This window comes from Scyliorhinus canicula, chromosome 9 (genome assembly GCF_902713615.1).
Source record: "Scyliorhinus canicula chromosome 9, sScyCan1.1, whole genome shotgun sequence".
Classification (NCBI taxonomy): domain Eukaryota; kingdom Metazoa; phylum Chordata; class Chondrichthyes; order Carcharhiniformes; family Scyliorhinidae; genus Scyliorhinus; species Scyliorhinus canicula.
The window spans coordinates 132,211,097-132,230,933 of record NC_052154.1 but is presented as its reverse complement, the minus strand read 5'-3'; the positions used below and the strand labels follow the sequence as shown (position 1 = coordinate 132,230,933).

Below are 19,837 nucleotides of genomic sequence, written 5' to 3'. Positions count from 1 at the left end.
GATCGCTTTGTTGACCCGTTTGAAAAAGTACCGAGGAATAAAGATCGGGAGACACTGAAACACAAACAGGAATCTCGCAAGTACCGTCATTTTCACTGTCTGTACCCTTCCAGCCAGTGACAACGGGAGCACCTCCCACCTCCGAAAATCCTCCTTCATTTGGTCTACTAGTCAAGGCAGATTAAACTTGTGCAGCCATTCCTATTCCCGCGCCACCTGGATGCCTAGGTACCGAAAGCTTCCCCCTACCACTCTAAACGGCAGCTCCCCCAATCGCCTCTCCTGCCCCCTTGCCTGGATCGCGAACATCTCGCTTTTCCCCACGTTCAATTTATAACCCGAAAACTGGCCAAAATCCCCCAGAATCCCCATAATTTCTTCCATCCCTTCCAATGGTTCAGACACATACAAGAGCAGATCATCCACGTATAGCGAGACTCTGTGTTCCACCCCCCACCGGACCAGTCCCTTCCAGCCCTTTGAGGCTCTCAACGCAATTGCCAGTGGTTCTATGGCCAGTGCGAACAACAGCAGAGAGAAAGGGCATCCCTGCCTAGTCCCACGGTGCAGCCTAAAATAGCCCAATGTCAGCCTGTTCATCCGAACATTCGCCACGGGCACCTGATACAGCAGCCTGACCCAATCAATGAAGACCCGATCAATCAATCCAAATCCAAACCCCCCGGGGGGGGGGGGGGGGGGGGGGGGGGGGGGGGCAAGGATTTTGCCATGATGGTGAACCTCTCCACCATAGCAAAAATAGAAGGAACTGTCCAAAACCTGAAGTCACGAGGCAAGGGTGCCCTTTGTCCCACCTTCTATTCGGGTTGGCGATTGAGCCATTGGCCATCATAAGAACATAAGAACTAGGAGCAGGAGTAGGCCATCTGGCCCCTCGAGCCTGCTCCGCCATTCAATTAGATCATGGCTGATCTTTTGTGGACTCAGCTCCACTTTCCGGCCCGAACACCATAACCCTTAATCCCTTTATTCTTCAAAAAACTATCTATCTTTACCTTAAAAACATGTAATGAAGGAGCCTCAACTGCTTCACTGGGCAAGGAATTCCATAGATTCACAACCCTTTGGGTGAAGAAGTTCCTCCTAAACTCAGTTCTAAATCTACTTCCCCTTATTTTGAGGCTATGCCCCCTAGTTCTGCTGTCACCCGCCAGTGGAAACAACCTGCCCGCATCTATCCTATCTATTCCCTTCATAATTTTAAATGTTTCTATAAGATCCCCCCTCATCCTTCTAAATTCCAACGAGTACAGTCCCAGTCGACTCAACCTCTCCTCATAATCCAACCCCTTCAGCTCTGGGATTAACCTAGTGAATCTCCTCTGCACACCCTCCAGCGCCAGTACGTCCTTTCTCAAGTAAGGAGACCAAAACTGAACACAATACTCCAGGTGTGGCCGCACTAACACCTTATACAATTGCAACATAACCTCCCTAGTCTTAAACTCCATCCCTCTAGCAATGAAGGACAAAATTCCATTTGCCTTCTTAATCACCTGTTGCACTTGTAAACCAACCTTCTGTGACTCATGCACTAGCACACCCAAGTCTCTCTGAACAGCGGCATGCTTTAATATTTTATCGTTTAAATAATAATCCCGTTTGCTGTTATTCCTACCAAAATGGATAACCTCACATTTGTCAACATTGTATTCCATCTGCCAGACCCGAGCCCATTCACTTAACCTATCCAAATCCCTCTGCAGACTTCCAGTATCCTCTGCACTTTTCGCTTTACCACTCATCTTAGTGTCATCTGCAAACTTGGACACATTGCCCTTGGTCCCCAACTCCAAATCATCAATGTAAATTGTGAACAATTGTGGGCCCAACACGGATCCCTGAGGGACACCACTAGCTACTGATTGCCAACCAGAGAAACACCCATTTATCCCAACTCTTTGCTTTCTATTAATTAACCAATCCTCTATCCATGCTACTACTTTACCCTTAATGCCATGCATCTTTATCTTATGCAGCAACCTTTTGTGTGGCACCTTGTCAAAGGCTTTCTGGAAATCCAGATATACCACATCCATCGGCTCCCTGTTATCTTCCGCACTGGTAATGTCCTCAAAAAATTCCACTAAATTAGTTAGGCATGACCTGCCTTTAACGAACCCATGCTGCATCTGCCCAATGGGACAATTTCTATCCAGATGCCTCGCAATTTCTTCCTTGATGATAGATTCCAGCATCTTCCCTATTACCGAAGTTAAACTCACTGGCCTATAATTTCCTGCTTTCTGCCTACCTCCTTTTTTAAACAGTGGCGTCACGTTTGCTAATTTCCAATCCACCGGGACCACCCCAGAGTCTAGTGAATTTCGGTAAATTATCACTAGTGCATCTGCAATTTCCCTAGCCATCTCTTTTAGCACTCTGGGATGCATTCCATCAGGGCCAGGAGACTTGTCTACCTTTAGCCCCATTAGCTTGCCCATCACTCCCTCCTTAGTGATAACAATCCTCTCAAGGTCCTCACCTGTCATAGCCTCATTTCTATCAGTCGCTGGCATGTTATTTGTGTCTTCCACTGTGAAGACCGACCCAAAAAACCTGTTCAGTTCCTCAGCCATTTCCTCATTTCCCATTATTAAAACTCCCTTCTCATCCTCTAAAGGACCAATATTTACCTTAGCCACTCTTTTTTGTCTTATATATTTGTAAAAACTTTTACTGTCTGTTTTTATATTCTGAGCAAGTTTACTCTCATATTCTATCTTACTCTTCTTTATAGCTTTTTTAGTAGCTTTCTGTTGCCCCCTAAAGATTTCCCAGTCCTCTAATCTCCCAGCAATCTTTGCCACTTTATATGCTTTTTCCTTCAATTTGATACTCTCCCTTATTTCCTTAGATATCCACGGTCGATTTTCCCTCTTTCTTCCGTCCTTCCTTTTTGTTGGTATAAACCTTTGCTGAGCACTGTGAAAAATCGCTTGGAAGGTTCTCCACTGTTCCTCAACTGTTCCACCATAAAGTCTTAGCTCCCAGTCTACCTTAGCTAGTTCTTCTCTCATCCCCTTGTAATCTCCTTTGTTTAAACACAAAACACTAGTATTTGATTTTACTTTCTCACCCTCCATCTGTATTTTAAATTCCACCATATTGTGATCGCTCCTTCCGAGAGAATCCCTAACTATGAGATCATGAATCAATCCTGTCTCATTACACAGGACAAGATCTGGGACCGCTTGTTCCCTCGTAGGTTCCATTACATACTGTTCTAGGAAACTATCGCGGATACATTCTATAAACTCCTCCTCACGGTTGCATTGACCGACCTGGTTAAACCAATCGACATGTAGATTAAAATCCCCCATGATAACTGCTGTACCATTTCTACATGCATCAGTTATTTAGAACATAGAACATAGAACAGTACAGCACAGAACAGGCCCTTCGGCCCTCGATGTTGTGCCGAACAATGATCACCCTACTTAAACCCACGTAACCCGTATACCCGTAACCCAACAATCCCCCCATTAACCTTACACTACGGGCAATTTAGCATGGCCAATCCACCTAACCCGCACATCTTTGGACTGTGGGAGGAAACCGGAGCACCCGGAGGAAACCCACGCACACACGGGGAGGACGTGCAGACTCCACACAGACAGTGACCCAGCCGGGAATCGAACCTGGGACCCTGGAGCTGTGAAGCATTGATGCTAACCACCATGCTACCGTGAGGCCACCATGCTACCGTGAGGCCACGGTAGCATTTCTTTGTTTATTGCCTGCCCCACCATCTCGTTACTATTTGGTGGCCGATAGACTACTCCTATCAGTGACTTTTTCGCCTTACTATTCCTGATTTCCACCCAAATGGATTCAACCTTATCCTCCATAGCACCGATGTCATCCCTTACTATTGCCCGGATGTCATCCTTAAATAACAGAGCCACACCACCTCCCTTACCATCCACTCTGTCCTTCCGAATAGTTTGATACCCTCGGATATTTAACTCCCAGTCGTGACCATCCTTTAACCATGTTTCAGTAATGGCCACTAAATCATAGTCATTCACGATGATTTGTGCCACCAACTCATTTACTTTATTCCGAATACTACGAGCATTCAGGTAAAGTACACTTATGTTGGTTTTTTTACCTCTGTTTTGAATCTTAACATCTCCAGTTTTATTCCTTTTGTTATTACTGGGCCTATTCACTGTGCTCCCCTCAATCACTGTACCTTGTACTGTCGCCCTTATGGATTTCTGACTATGTCTTCTCTGCCTTGCACTTTTCCCCTTACTTCCTTTTGTTTCTGTCCCTGTTTTACTACCTTCCAACTTCCTGCATTGGTTCCCATCCCCCTGCCACATTAGTTTAAACCCTCCCCAACAGCTCTAGAAAACACCCCCCCTAGGACATCGGTTCCAGTCCTGCCCAAGTGCAGACCGTCCGGTTTGTACTGGTCCCACCTCCCCCAGAAGCGGTCCCAATGCCCCAGGAATTTGAATCCCTCCCTCTTGCACCATCTCTCGAGCCACGCATTCATCCTATCTATCCTGACATTCCTACTCTGACTAGCTCGTGGCACTGGTAGCAATCCTGAGATTACTACCTTTGAGGTCCTACTTTTTAGTTTAACTCCTAACTCCCTGAATTCCGCTTGTAGGACCTCATCCCGTTTTTTACCTATATCGTTGGTGCCTATGTGCACCACGACAGCTGGCTGATCACCCTCCCCCCCCAGAATGTCCTGCAGCCGCTCCGAGACATCCTTGACCCTTGCACCAGGGAGGCAACATACCATCCTGGAGTCTCGATTGCGTCCACAGAACCGCCTGTCTATTCCCCTTACGATTGAGTCCCCTATCACTATAGCCCTGCCATTTTTCTTCCTGCCCTGCTGTGCAGCAGAGCCAGCCACGGTGCCATGAACCTGGCTGCTGCTGCCTTCCCCTGGTGAGCCATCTCCCTCAACAGTATCCAAAGCGGTATATCTGTTTTGCAGGGAGATGACCGCAGGGGACACCTGCACTGCCTTCCTACTCTTGCTCTTTCTTTTGGTCACCCATTTTCTATCTCCCTCAGTAACCTTCACCTGCGGTGTGACCAACTCGCTAAACGTGCTATCCATGACCTCCTCAGCATCGCGGATGCTCCAAAGTGAGTCCATCCGCAGCTCCAGAGCCGTCAAGCGGTCTAACAAGAGCTGCAACTGAACACACTTCTTGCACGTGAAGGAGCCAGGGACAGTGGATGTGTCCCTGAGCTCCCACATCGCACACGAGGAGCATGACACGGGTCTGGGATCTCCTGCCATGTCTTAAACCCTTGGTAAACTTAAACAACTAGAATTTCAAAATAAAAATAAATATTTTAGACAATGAAAAGAAAAAGAGAGACTACTTACCAGTCACTTACCAGGGTTAAAAATCACCTCCTCACACTCTGCACTGAATTACCTCACTGCACCAAATTACCAAGTTTAAATCTCCCACTCTGTACGAGTCTCACTCCGGATGTGTCTCCTGGAAAAGTGCTCGCGCTTTGAGATGTTCGGATAAGTGAGGGGGGAAATTGGGTGGAGGGGTGGAGTACAGGGTATTGCTTTATGCCAATGATCTTTTGCTGTACATTACAGACCCAGTTCCCATTATGGGGGGTGGGCATAATGTGGCTGTTAAGACAGTTTGAGACTTTCTCCAGGTACAAATTGAATTTGTTGAAGTGAATAATTTCCGGTCACTCCGCCAGGGAAGGGGGTTAACTTGGGGGTCTTGCTGTTTCGTTTGGCAAGCTCGCATTTGAGATACTTATTGATGCAGGTGGCTCGGGATTGGGGGCAGCTCCACAAGTTAAATTTTACGAGTTTAGTGAGTACGATTAGGACAGATTTACAGAAGTGTCTCTTGCTGGTCGAGTGAAATCAGTGAAGGTGATTATTTTGCCACGGTCTTTGTTTTTATTCCAGTGCATGCCGGTGTTTCTATCAAAGGCGTTTTTTGTCGGGGCAGAAAGTTTGATTTTGTTGTTTATATGGGCGGGTATGGTGGCCAGGATTCAGAAAAGGGTCCTACACGGCGACCAGCAGTCTGGGGGTTTGGTACTGCCAAACCTGATGTATCATTACAGGATGGCTAACACGGAGAAAGTGTTGGGTTGGTGTAGGAATCAGGAGGCACTCTGGGTGAGGATGGAGGCAGGTGTTAGTGACAGCTCCGCTGCGGTTTGCTCCAGGAAAATGTTCAGGGAATCAGGTGGTGGTGGCCACATTAAGAATATGGAGGCAGTTACAGCAGCATTTAAAGGCGGGGCAGGGTCAAAGATGGCTGCGATTAGGGACAATCACATATTTGCACCGGCTAGATTGGATGCTACGTTTAGAGGATAAGGGGATGCCAGCAAGGGGGGTTTATTCCCGGAGGGCCGATTTGCGAGTCTGGAGGAGTTACCGGAGAAGTCCAGGTTAGCACAGTCGGAAGGGTTCAGGTACTTGCAGGTTCGGAAATTTGCCAGGAAGCTTTTTCCGACCTTCCCGGTGTTGCCGCCGTCGTCTTTGGTAGAGAGAGAGTACTGTCATTGGCGGGGCAGAAGGGTGAAGTAATTCTGGAATTTATGGGGAGGATTCTGGCGGAGGACACAATGGCACCAGAGGAGATGGAATTGGAGCCTGGTCCACTAGAAGCCATTTTCGGGGTGTCGGACCTGCCAGAGCTGCAGATGGGTATGGGAGCAGATGTCTTAGCCTTCGCCTCACAGATTGCTTGAAGCTGGGTTTTGTTCGAGTGGAGATCAGTTTCTCCACTCAGTGCCTCAGCGTGGCTGGGGGGTCTCATGGAGTTTTTGTACCTTGAGAAAATTAAATACACATTGAGAAGTTCTATTGCGGGGTTTTACACAGGATGGCAGACATTTGTCAAGAAACTGGCCACCGCCAAAGGAGGCCGGGTGGGATTTCTTTTTGGGGGAGGGGGGGGGGTTGTTTATCTGCTTTGTATTTTTGTATTTATATATTCAAAAAAATGTTCAATAATATATTTTTCCAAAACCTGAAGTCCCACCCCTGACCGTCTCACTTTTGCAGGAATAGGGATGTGTCACGTTTCATACAATACATGTTTTATGGAGGCAAATAAGTCAGCAGCTGTGTAATGATGCACTTTCACAGACACCATTAGTGAAAACAAAAAGGATTTACTAATAAAAATTGTTCAGCAGCTTACAAGAGCCGCATGGCTGCACTTGGCTCCCTGCATGTCTGCACACCCAGGGGTGATTACCCACTCTCATCCCAAATGGTCCCCCAAGCCAGGTGACTTAAAGAGACAATCACCACAAGCTGCCTCCACTCAGTCTGATTTTGGTAGCATCGGAATGTGGATCTTGAAGTGTGCAAAGGTAACCTGGTAAGAGCAGGTCTGAACCGGGTATATTTCTTTGGATAGCCAGAGGATCCCTTTGGAGAGATAGAGTACCCCCTGTGGAATTTTCCTTAAAATGTTATTCACAGGCCCCAGAAGTGGCACAAACAAAATTCCAACTGTCTCCTGAACCCAAGGGAGTAGGAGGGTGGAGCCTGTGGTCTTGGAGAGCAATCATTTCTGCCCCTACTGACTCTTACCAGGTCAACTACTCTATCAGTTCACCTCAGCATCTTGAAAACGTCAGTCTATGACTCTTCCAAATTCGTGGAAATACAAAGAGTTTGTGTAATCTTGCCTTGTGAACCAACCCTTGGAGTCCAGGAGCAGGATTCTACTTTTGGAGTCAAGAACCGTACATTGGAGCAGTTTCCGGGTCCTGACCATACAACTGGAAAGGTAATCAAAGTCCATGATTTTTCTAAGGTTGGCATCTAATTGTCTGGAGGACCATGTTATGGAGAACAGTAGACCACTGTAATGCACAATGCCCGAGCATGTGAGTACTGCAGGACACATGTTCAGATGTGTTATGTTCCTTGTATTGTTCTCCAAGATAGCCAAAGTCGAAGTGTTTACAAAGAACATAGAGCTATAAGTTTAAACCAAAGCTAGTTTATTTGACACTACTTGAAATGGTTTGCGAACTCTACTGAGTAACAGCTAACAAAACAATAGCATTGAATCTATGTTACAGTAATTAATTATCTCTCACGAATATCTCCAACTCAACCTCACACTCCCCTCTTTATCAACTTCTTCTCTTCATCAACTTCTCCCACAGCTTCTCCCAGAATGCTTAGAGATGCATCCATTTAGAAGACAACTCAGTGATGCCATCTAGTGTTGATTTCCATGAACATCATCTTGTGACCTATACGATCTGTGGCCCTAGGTTCACAGTGAGCGGTGCGTGCAGCTGCATGGTTGCCTTTCCAGCTGCAGCAATGGTGTTCCGTGCCCTCCACCCTGACCCCACAGCCCACCCCCTGCTACTCACCACAGCCCTGGCAGACGCCCCCCCAGCCAGCGGTACAACTGTCAGCAAACTATGGTAATGTTGGACACTGTCCGTACCCCCTCTCCCTCCGTCAGTAGCTACGACGCCAGTGACAGATTTTTTAAAATCACCAGTTATTCGCGCCATCAGGAACTCAGCCCACCGGAAGCGGAGAATCGCGGCGGCCCTGGAGAATACCAGGTCAGGCCGGCTAATGATATGCCGACGGTGTTTACTGAACGTGTGTTCCAGACCACATTGGCACCGCTGTCGAGGTGACGAAGAATTGCGATTTGGCGTCAAATCAGTGCCCACCATGGTTTTGGTGTCGGAACACATTCTCTGCCCAATCGAGTTTCCTGATTTTGGCATCAGCCAACGGAGAATCCGGCCCATAGGTTTTGCTATGTTCTGAGATTTTTTGGTCAATATTTCAATACTATCAAACCGAGATAAAATGCTTAAATCCTCATTGATTCAGGGTGGCTAGAAGGTATGGGGGAAGGGGCTTACTCATTAGTGGCGCAGCTGCTTTTGGGAGGCTTCCCACCTCGACCATGCAATGTGCTCCGAAGGATGGTGGCCGTTAGCGAAGATGTTGTTTCATCCAAATATCACATGCAGGTTGTCAAAACCCAATATCAGGATTTGCAAGGTGTTTTTATGGAGGCGTTGAAGGTACACGAGGAGGTTCTTGAGAAAGCACTATCCTTGGTGGAAAGGGGTTCGGTTGGCCTTCCAACCCCTGGCCCTGTGTTGTTCTGTTCTGTTTCTGGTATCGGTCGGGAGGAATTGGGAATGACTGGGCCCTTGGGGTCATTCCCCCCACCCCCGCTGGAGCCTGGGTTGTTGGCCGGCTGTTTTTGGGCGATCCAGCACGTTGGAAGGGGCTGGTTAGCACAGGGCTAAATCGCTGGCATTGAAAGCAGACCAAGGCAGGCCAGTTCAATTCCCGTACCAGCCTCCCCGAACAGGCGCCAGAATGTGGCGACTAGGGGCTTTTCACAGTAACTTCATTTGAAGCCGACTAGTGACAATAAGCGATTTTCATTTCATTCCAAACAGTAGGTTCATCACACATGGCCTGCCCGTTACAAATCCATTATACCTCTCTGATCAGTTGAACATTTAAACATGCTCAGTCACTTCTTCCCTAATTATAGACTCTAGTAATTTCCCAACAACAGATGTTAGCTATGTCAGTTTAGAATTCCCTATTGCATACCCACATTGCCACTAATTTCACTGTAATTGTAACACCTTTCTGTATCTGTTCAACTGTCACCTTTTACTAACCCAGGTCATGGCAGGTCCATCATGGTCCGTCACAGCTTCATATATCACCAGATCATTCTTCCGCACCTGAGAACTCATGGGATAAATAAGTGGATAACCGAGTAACACAACATCAGCTTGTTTCACAACATCACCTGAAACAGAGAAATTACATTTTCACACAAGCTGTAACCAAGCCTTCAGCAGAACATACAGAGCTGGGAAACTCAAAAGATAAAATTATTTTTAAATTCTGGCCAGCTTTTCCTCTTTCTCTCCTGAAGGTATTTTCTCTTGAACAAATAACAGCAGTGCCTTGTCCAAGTGACCATTATTCACATGGATTTAACATGACAGCTTCATTCAACGATCACCACACAAATGTGGATTTGTCAGGGGTTGTTTGTCCAAAACATCACCGATTGCCTCATGTCATGCAGCATGATCTAAGTCTGAGCACTATGTCTTTTAGCAGGAACCACTGCTTCTCACCATGTTGTAGTTTTTTATAATGATAAAAAGGCACCAATCACTCATAAGGGATTGAGTCGAGGTACATGGGTACTTTTATATGGAGGCATATAAGCTTGAAAACACATCAGCAGCAAAACTGTCTGTTTGTGCTCCACTGAACAGCAAAATTAAAATAAAACTGGATTGCATGATGCACTTCCTTTCAAGTTATGTCATGCTGGAACCCCTTAAAGACAGACACATATTACATTGTCAGATTATGATCAAATGTGAAAACCATGCACTACGTGGAAACCTTCTCGGCGCCGAGGTCCCAGATTCGATCCCGGCTCTGGGTCACTGTCCGTGTGGAGTTTGCACATTTTCCCCGTGTTTGGGTGGGTTTCGCCCCACAACTCAAAGATGTGCAGGGTAGGTAGATTGGCCACGCTAAATTGCCCCTTAACTGGAAAAAATGAATTGGGTACTCTAAATTCATTTTTTTTAAAGTGTGAAAACCGTGACTGATTATTTTCTTTACCTAGTCCGGGAGAACTGACATCTGCCAGTGTTGCAGGAGACAAAGTACACTGATATTATGGAACATAAAGGACCTGGGTGTCCTTGTGCATCATTCGCTGAAGGTAAACATGCAGGTGCAGCAGGCGGTAAAGAAGGCTAATGGTATGTTGGCCTTCATTGCGAGAGGTTTCGAGTATAAAAGCAGGGATGTGTTGCTGCAATTGTACAGAGCCTTGATGAGGCGACACCTGGAGTATTGTGTGCAGTTTTGGTCTCCTTCTCTGAGGAAGGATGTTCTTGCTCTCGAGGGAGTGGAGCAAAGGTTTCCAGACTGATTCGAGGGATGGCAGGACTGAATATGAGGAGAGATTGACTAGGTCGGGATTGTTCACGCTGGATTTCAAAAGAATGAGAGGGGATCTCATAGAGACATATAAAATTCTAACAGGACTAGACAGGGTAGATGCAGGGAAGATGTTACCAATGTTGGGTGCGTCCAGAACCAGGGGTCACAGTCTGAGGATTCAGGGTAAACCATTTCAGTCAGAGATAGGATAGGATCTATTCCCATGTGGAAGAAAATGGGCTTGTCAGTGATAGGCAACATTGTTTTGTGCATGTCTTACCAAACATAGAATTCTTTGAGGAAGTGACAAAGTTGATTGATGAGGGAAGGGCTGTAGATGTCATATACATGGACTTCAGTAAGGCATTTGATAAGGTTCCCCATGGTAGGCTGTTGGAGAAAGTTAAGTCTCATGGGGTCCAGGGTGTACTAGCTAGATGGATAAAGAACTGGCTGGGCAACAGGAGACAGAAAGTAGTAGTGGAAGGGAGTTTCTCAAAATGGAGAACTGTGACCAGTGGTGTTCCACAGAGATCCATGCTGGGACTACTGTTGCTTGTGATATACATAAATGATCTGGAGGAAGGTATAGGTGGTCTGATTAGCAAGTTTGCAGATGACACTAAGATTGGTGGAGTAGCAGATAGTGAAGGGGACTGTCAGAGAATACAGCAGAATATAGATAGATTGAAGAGTTGGGCGGAGAAATGACAGATGGAGTTCACTCGGGGCAAATGTGAGGTAATGCATTTTGGAAGATCCAATTCAAGAGCGAACTATACGGTAAATGAAAAAGCCCTGGGGAAAATTGATGTACAGAGAGATCTGGGTGTTCAGGACCATTGTACCTTGAAGGTTGCTGTGCAGGTTGATAGAGTGGTCAAGAAGGCATAGGGCATGCTTTCCTTCATCGGAAGGGGTATTGAGTACAAGAGTTGGCAGGTCATGTTATAAGACTTTGGTTCAGCCACATTTGGAATACTGCGTACAGTTCTGGTCGCCACATTACCAAAAGGTTGTGGATGCTTTGGAGAAGGTGCTGAGGAGGTTCAGCAGGATGTTGCCTGGTATGGAGGGTGCTAGCTATGAAGAGAGGTTGAGTTGATTAGGATTATTTTCATTAGAAAGACGGAGGTTGACGGGGGAACCTCATTGAGGTCTACAAAATCATGAGAGGTATAGACAAGCTGGGTAGCAAGCTTTTTCCCAGAGTGGGGGACTCAATTACTAGGTGTCACGAGTTCAAGGTGAGAGGGGAAAGGTTTAAGGGAGATATGTGATGCGCGATCAATAACCACAGAAACGAAGGAGTAGTCCGAATTGAAGGTTTTAATCTACAAGATGTTTCTCCAGCAGCTTGAGTACAGAAAGAACGATGGCTGCTGGGAAACACGGGTTCTTACACTCCGCCTCATTGGGCAGAGCTACCTTCGTCTTGACCAATGAGAAGGCAACACTTGGGCCAATGAGCAGCGAGCCTTCTCTACCAATAGCAGCTCACACTCCCAGGTACCGTAGTACCTCTAGTCATACTACCACATTCACCCCTTGTTGAGAAAGGAATTGGGGGAGGGGGGGTGTGCTCGTTGAGAAGCCGGGGGAGGGGGGTCGTCCAGCCAGGACTGGTGGTTCGGTGCGGGTGGGACAAGATACTGGTAGTATGACTAGTGATATGGGATTATACCTCTCCAATGGCGGCTGCCCACTGGCCCGTAACTATATACAGAGATGTGTTATCACACGGCAAATTATTTAGAGTCAGAAAAAAAAGGGTACATTAAAAGTTCATATCGACTCGATCAGACGATCGGGGGCCTTGGACGTCCTCTGCGACCTGCGGAGCTTCGTCGGAAATGTTGGCGATGCGGGTGTCCATGGCACCTGGGAGCGATGATCCGATCCTCGTGGAGGTTTCCACACCCCTAGACGGAGCTGGTGGGGGGGGGGGGGGGGGGGGGGGGTTGGTGGGCCGGTTGGTGGGCCAGGGAGGAGATCACCTGTGGGGAGCAGTTGGGGTTGGAGGGGGGTGGGTGGGGCTGGTGCCGGGGGCGATGGCAGGGATCCGGCGGGCGCCAGGTCCCATAGAGAAACCGTATCCTGTCAGCTGTCAGGGTACTCCACATACGCATATTGCGGGTTAGCGTGGAGCAGCTGGACCCTCTCGACCAACGGGTCCGATTTGTGCGCGCGCACGTGTTTCCAGAGCAGGATGGGCCCGGGGGCTGCCAGCCAGGTCGTGAGCGGGGTCCCTGAGGAAGACTTCCTAGGGAAGACAAGAAGGCGTTCATGAGGCGTTTGATTGGTAGACGTGCAAAGTAGCGACCTGATGGAGTGGAGGGCGTCTGGACCTTCTGCCAGCGGGAGACTGGGAGATTTCTGGACCGTAGGGCTAGCAGGACGGTTTTCTAGACCGTACCGTTCTCCCTCTCGACCTGTCCGTTACCCCGGGGGTTGTAAATGGTCGTCCTGCTTGAGGCAATGCCCCTGCTGAGCAGGAATTGACACAGTTCGTCACTCATAAAGGAGGACCCCCTATCGCTGTGTATGTAAGCGGGGAATCCGAACAGGGAGAAAATGCTGTGGAGGGCTTTAATGATGGTGGGTGTGGTCATGTCGGGGCAGGGGATGGCGAACGGGAAGCGGGAGTACTCGTCAATCACATTGAGGAAGTAAGTGTTGCGGTTGGTAGAGGGGAGGGGACCTTTGAAGTCCACACTGAGGCGTTCAAAGGGACGGGAAGCCTTAATCAGATGCGCTTTTCCGGGGTGGTAGAAGTGCGGCTTGCACTCCGCGCATATGTGGCAGTTCCTCGTGACTGTCCTGACCTCCTCGATGGAATAGGGCAGGTTGCGGATCTTTACAAAATGAAAGAGGCGGATGACCCCCGGGTGGCAGAGGTCCACGTGGAGGGCTCGGAGGAGGTCCACTTGTGCGTTGGCACACGTGCCACGGGACAGGGCATCGGGAGGCTCGTTCAGCTTCCCAGGACGATACAAGATGTCGTAGTTGTAGGTGGATAACTCAATCCTCCACCGCAAGATCTTGTCGTTTTTTTAATCTTGCCCTTCTGTGCATTGTCAAACATGAACGCCACCAACCGTTGGTCTATGAGGAGGGTGAACCTCCTGCCAACCAAATAATGCCTCCAGTGTCGCACAGCTTCTACTCTGGCCTGTGCTTCCTTCTTGACCGAGTAATGGCGGATTTCGGAAGCATGGAGGGTCCGGGAGAAGAAAGCCACGGCCGCTTGGTTGAGGGTGGCCGCCAGAGCTACGTCGGACGCGCGCTCTCGACCTGGAAGGGGAGGGACTCGTCGATAGCGCGCATCGTGGACTTTGCGATATCCGCTTTGATGCGGCTGAAGGCCTGGCGGGCCTCCGTCGACAGGGGAAACGTGGCTGTTTGGATGAGGGGACGGGCTTTGTTGGCGTAGTTGGGGACCCACTGGGCATAATACGAGAAGAAAACTAGGCAGCGCTTCAGGGCCTTGGATCAGTGGGGAGGGGGAGCTCCATCAGGAGGCGCATGCGTTCCGGGTCGGGGCCTATCACTCCATTTCGCACTACGTAGCCGAGGATGGCTAAACGGTCGGTGCTAAACACGCATTTCTTCTTGTTACAAGTCAAATTCAGGAGTTTTGCGGTTTGGAGGAATTTGCGGAGATTGTGTCGTGGTCCTGCGGATCGTGGCTGCAGATGGTGACATTATCGAGATACGGGAAAGTTGCCCGTAAACCGTATCGGTCGACCATTCGGTCCATCTCTCTTTGGAAGACCGAGACCCCGTTTATGACACCAAAGGGAACCCTTAAAAAGTGGTAGAGCCGCCCGTCCGCTTCGAACTCAGTGTACTTGCGATCGCTCGCGCGTGATAGGCGGACTCGAGGTCCACTGTGGAGAAGACCTTGTACTGTGCGATCCTGTTAACCAGGTCGGATATATGGGGGAGAGGGTATGCGTCCAGCTGCGTAAACCTGTTGATGGTCTGACTGTAGTCTATGACCATCCTCTTCTTCACCCCGGTCTTTACCACCAGAACTTGTGCTCACCAGGAGCTGTTATTAGCCTCGATGACCCCTTCCTTCATAAGCCTTTGGACCTCGGACCTGATGAAGACTCGGTCCTGCTCCTGGTGGCAACAGGTTTGCAATCCGGGGTGAGGTTTGCAAACAAGGACGGGGGATCGACCTTGAGGGTCGAGAGGCTGCAGACAGTGAGGGGAGGCATAGGGCCACCGAATTTAAATGTTAGGCTCTGGAGGTTACACTGGAAGTCTAACCCCAGGAGTGTGGCCCGCAGAGGTGGGGGAGGACGTAGAGTCTGTAATTTTTAAACTCCCTCCCGTGGACCGCGAGGTCCGCTATACAAAACCCCGTCATCTCCACTGAATGGGAGCCAGAGGCCAGGGCGATTTTTTGCTTGACAGGATAGACAGGGAGAGCACAGCGTCTTACCGTGGTAGGGTGTACGAAATTCTCCGTGCTCCCGGAGTCCAGTAGGCAGGTCTTTTCTTGCCCGTTGAGCAGGACCTTCGTTGTTGCCGTAGAGAGAGTGCGGGGTCGAGTCTGGTCCAGAGTGACTGAAGCGAGTCGTGGCAGATAGTCGGAGTCGTCATCGGACGGTGCGTAGTCACCCGCGGGGTCCTCGGAGCCGATCCAAGATGGCGGCGCCCACCGGTCGCACATGGTGGGGGGTGGACAAAATGGCGGCACCCGTCCCCCGCAAGTGGCGTCGGAAGCACAAGATGGCGGATGGGGGCAGAGAGGTTTGCAGGCCGCTCAGGGCCTTGGAGAGAGAGGAGGGGGAGTTCCGCGGTCGCTGCCCGGGACCGCAGCAATTGCCTTGGCCTGGCAGACGGACAAAAAGTGGCCTTTCTTCCCGCAGTCCTTGCAATTTGCCGATCGGGCTGGGCAACGTTGTCGGGGGTGTTTCGCCTGGCTGCAAAAATAACAGCGGGGCTCCGCGGGTTTTTAGGGGTGTCCTGCGACGTAGGCCTGGGGGGAGGCCGAGTCCGTGGGGGAGAGGGTGGCTGAATTCCACTCTGCCCAGGGGGCTGCCGCGCGGTCGGGGGCGTTTCTGTTTGTGACATCTAGAGAGGTAGCGAGGGACTGTGCCGCTGTGAGGCTCAAGGTTTCCCTTTCTAATAGTCTCTGGCGGATCTGTGGGGACTGCATGCCTGCAACAACAGCGTCTCGGATGAGGAGTTCAGTGTGCTCGCTGGCCGACACTTGTGGGCAGCCGCAGTTCCTCCCCAGTACGAGGAGAGCACGGTAAAAATCGCCCAACGACTCACCAGGGATCTGCTGCCCTGTGGCCGGTAAGTGCCGAGTATAAACTTGATTTACCGGCCAGATGAAGTGTCCTTTGAGCAGTTCCATGGCCGCGTCGTAGTCGGATGTGTCCTCGATGAGCGTGTAGATGGCGGTGCCGACGCACAAGAGGAGGATGTGTAGCTTCTGCTCCCTCGTCGGTATGTTTTCCACCATACTGAGGTAGCTATTGAAACAAGCCAGCCAATGCTTGAATGTAGCTGCTGCATTAGCTGCGTGAGGGCTGAGGCGTAGCCACTCCGGCTTGATGCGGAGCTCCATCCTTTAAAATCTTGCAGATTAAATTGATGCGCGATCAATAACCACAGAAACAAAGGAGTAGTCCGAATTGAAGGCTTTAATCTACAAGATGTTTCTCCAGCAGCTTGAGCACAGAAAGAACGATGAGTGCTGGGAAACATGGGTTCTTATACCCCGCCTCATTGGGCGGAGCTACCTTCGTCGTAACCAATGAGACGGCAACACTTGGGCCAATGAGCAGCGAGCCTTCTCCACCAATAGCAGCTCACACTCCCAGGTACCGTAGTATCTCTAGTCATACTACCACAATATGCGTGGAAAGTTCTTTATGCAGAGGGTGGTGGGTGCCTGGAACGCATTGCTGGCGGAGGTGGTACAGGCGGGCACGATAGCGTCATTTATGATGTATCTAGACAGATACATGAATGGGCAGGGAGCAGAGGGTTACAGATCCTTAGAAAATAGGCGACAGTTTTAGATAGAGGATCTGGATCAGCGCAGGCTTGGAGGACCGAAGGGCCTGTTCCTGTGCTGTAATATTTCTTTGTTCTATCCATGGAGCCACAAGGCTAAAACAGGCACAGCTGTAGTCAAAGCATTGGGCTTGATTCTCCCAAAGGGAGACAAAGTGCCGACGCCGGAGTGAAAACCGGAGTGTTTCACTCCGGCATCGGAGGCTGCTCCTTGCACCCTATTCTACCACACCCAGGGGGCTAGGAGCGGCGGCGCATCAATCCCGTGCGCCGGGCCTTGACGCATGCGCGGTTGCCGTCCTCCCCTCTGCTGACCCGCAAGACATGGAGGATTGATCTTGCGGGGTGGCGGAGGGAAAAGAGTGCGTCTTTCAGAGACGCCGGCCCGACAATCGGTGGGCACCGATCACGGGCCAGACCCCTCCTAAGAACCGCCCTGGTGCTCGATCCTCCCTCCGTCCCCCACAGGCCCCACATGCAGCGGTCGCGCGCTGTTCACGCCGGCAGCGACCAGGTGTGGTTGGCGCCGGCGTGAACCGGTCGGATTAGGCAGGCCGCTCGGCCCATCCGGGCCGGAGAATTGCCGCTCGACCGGAGCGGCGATTCTCTGAGCGGCCTGTCGCAAAACGCGGCACGCCAATTTGGGGGGGTTGGGAGAATCGCGTGCCGTGCCAGGGCGGCATGGCGTGAATCGCCCGGCACTCCCGCGATTCTCCCACCCGGCGTGGGGGTCGGAGAATCGCGCCCATTATTCCTGAGGGCTACTACCTCCATGAGTAGGGTTGGGACCCACATGCTTACAATGCCTGAAGATTTTTAAAGTGGAGAAGTTTCTGTCTATGGTACCTGCCCTGGCATCATCTCCAGACTGGGTGAGAGGTCTTAGGGTAAATTCTGAAAAAAAGTGGCTGGGGGGGGTGCTATTTGTTGGGAAAGAAGGGTAAACTCAGTATGTTTTACGTAAATTCTTCCACACGCACCTGACTTATATCCATCAAACTCAGGATGATATTGCTTCATGGGGTCATATGGCACTTTGATTTTCTCAGCTATTTTCATCCATTCTGATGGAACTGTAACTTTCAAATGTGATGCCAATTCTGTTGCAAACTGGAGGCTGGAAAAAATATAAATTTACTTCTGTTAATTAACTGTAAATTAATTATAATGATGTATAATACAATGTGGAGAATAAGTAAAAGAATTATCGAGGGTGATTTGGTGATAACTAATTAAGACTGTGTCTCGTATGCAGCAGGTCTCGTTCTCTAGTCATCCCATGAGTTACTGGTCAAGCACCAGAAGAACAAGTGCAACCAATGCAAGGGAACACCACCACCTGGAAATTCCCTTCCAAGCCACTCACCATCCCGACTTGGAAATATATTACTGTTCCTTCACGGTCACTGGTCAAAATCCTGGAACTCTCTTCCTAACAGCATTGTGGGTGTACCAGGAGGTGGGAGGAGGTGGTACAGTGGTATTTTCACTGAACCAGTAATTCGGAGACCCAGGCCAATCCTGCCGGCGTGGTTTAAACCACCTCTGGTATCGGCAGGATTGGCGGCGCGGGCGGGCTCCGGGGGGGGGGGGGGCACGATCTGACCCCGGGGGGTGCCCCCACAGTGGGGCCTGGCCCGCGGGGCACTCTTTTTCTTCTGCCCTGCCATGGCCTTCACCATGGCAGGGGCAGACGTGATCCCCTCCCCTGCGCCGGTATGACGTCAGCAGCCACTGACGCACCGGCGCATGCGCGGACTTCCGCCGGCCGGCGAAGGCCTTTCTGCCCCGGCTGGTGGGGTGCCAAAGGCCGTTCACGCCGGAGCCACTCCGGCGCAAGCCTAGCCCCTCAATGTGAGGGCTTGGCCCCTAAAGGTGCGGAGAATTCTGCACCTTTGGGGAGGCCCGACGCCAGAGTGGTTCACGCCACTCCGTCTCACCGGAACCCCCCGCCCCGCCGGGTAGGGGAGAATCCCGGCCCCGTTTTCACTGATCTCAGCCAACAAAACATACGAAAGGACATATTTTTCACCTCAATTCTTACTTCTACTGATGTCTGCATGCAAGAGTACTGGCTGGTAATGAGACATGGGAATCCTGGCTGACTCTGCTCCACCCTTGCCCAGCGTACTGCAGCCAATCATTGCTGTTAGGCAGGATTTCGACCCAGTGATGATGAAGTAACAGCAATACGAGTCAACATCAGATGGTGTGCGACGTGGAGAGGTACTTGTAGGTGGTGGTTTTTCCATGCACCCGCTACTCTTCTCCTTGGTGGTAGAAGTTTTGAGTTTGGAAGATGCTGGACAGATATCTTTGGTGACATACTGCAGTGCTTTCTGTAGACAGTGCACACTGCAGCCACCATATATGGCAGGGGAATTGGATGTTTTAAACTGGTGGATGTCAAGAAGATTTTGTGTTCTGGACAGTGTCAAACTTATCCAGTGTTGTTCCAATTGCATCTGTCTGGAAATGTAGTGAGTATTCCATCACACTCCTGACTTTGACTTTTCGGCAATGGTGAGGATTTATGCGATCAAGAGATGTACTCTGCAGAATACCAAGTTCTAACCTGCTCACGTAGACATGGGGCGGGATTCTCCCGTACCCAGCGGGGCGGTCACTTACCGGCAGGACCTGGCGGCACGGGCGGGCTCCGGGGTCCTCGGGGAGGGGGGGGGGGGGGGGGGTGGGGGGGGGGGGGGAGGAGGTGATCTGGCCCCTGGGGGGTGCCCCCACGGTGGCCTGGCCCGCAATCGGGGCCCACCGATCCGCGGGCGGGCCTGTGCCATGGGG

The 19,837-nt window shown here is 50.2% G+C and overlaps 1 protein-coding gene across 5 annotated transcripts in view; it reads right to left on the bottom strand.

The window, feature by feature from the left end:
- The window catches only part of pgghg (protein-glucosylgalactosylhydroxylysine glucosidase), a 94,508-nt gene that overhangs the window by 19,038 nt on the left and 55,633 nt on the right, over nt 1-19,837 (bottom strand). For all 5 annotated transcript variants that reach the window (XR_005461896.1, XM_038807615.1, XM_038807617.1 and 2 more), the window contains 2 exons: nt 18,019-18,155; nt 9,697-9,830 (listed from right to left, as the gene is read on the bottom strand). Coding sequence is in view for 4 of the 5 variants with exons in the window: in XM_038807615.1 (XP_038663543.1) it covers nt 9,697-9,830; nt 18,019-18,155 (271 nt within the window). In the remaining variant the exon portion in view is untranslated. The remainder of the gene's footprint in view (nt 1-9,696; nt 9,831-18,018; nt 18,156-19,837) is intronic.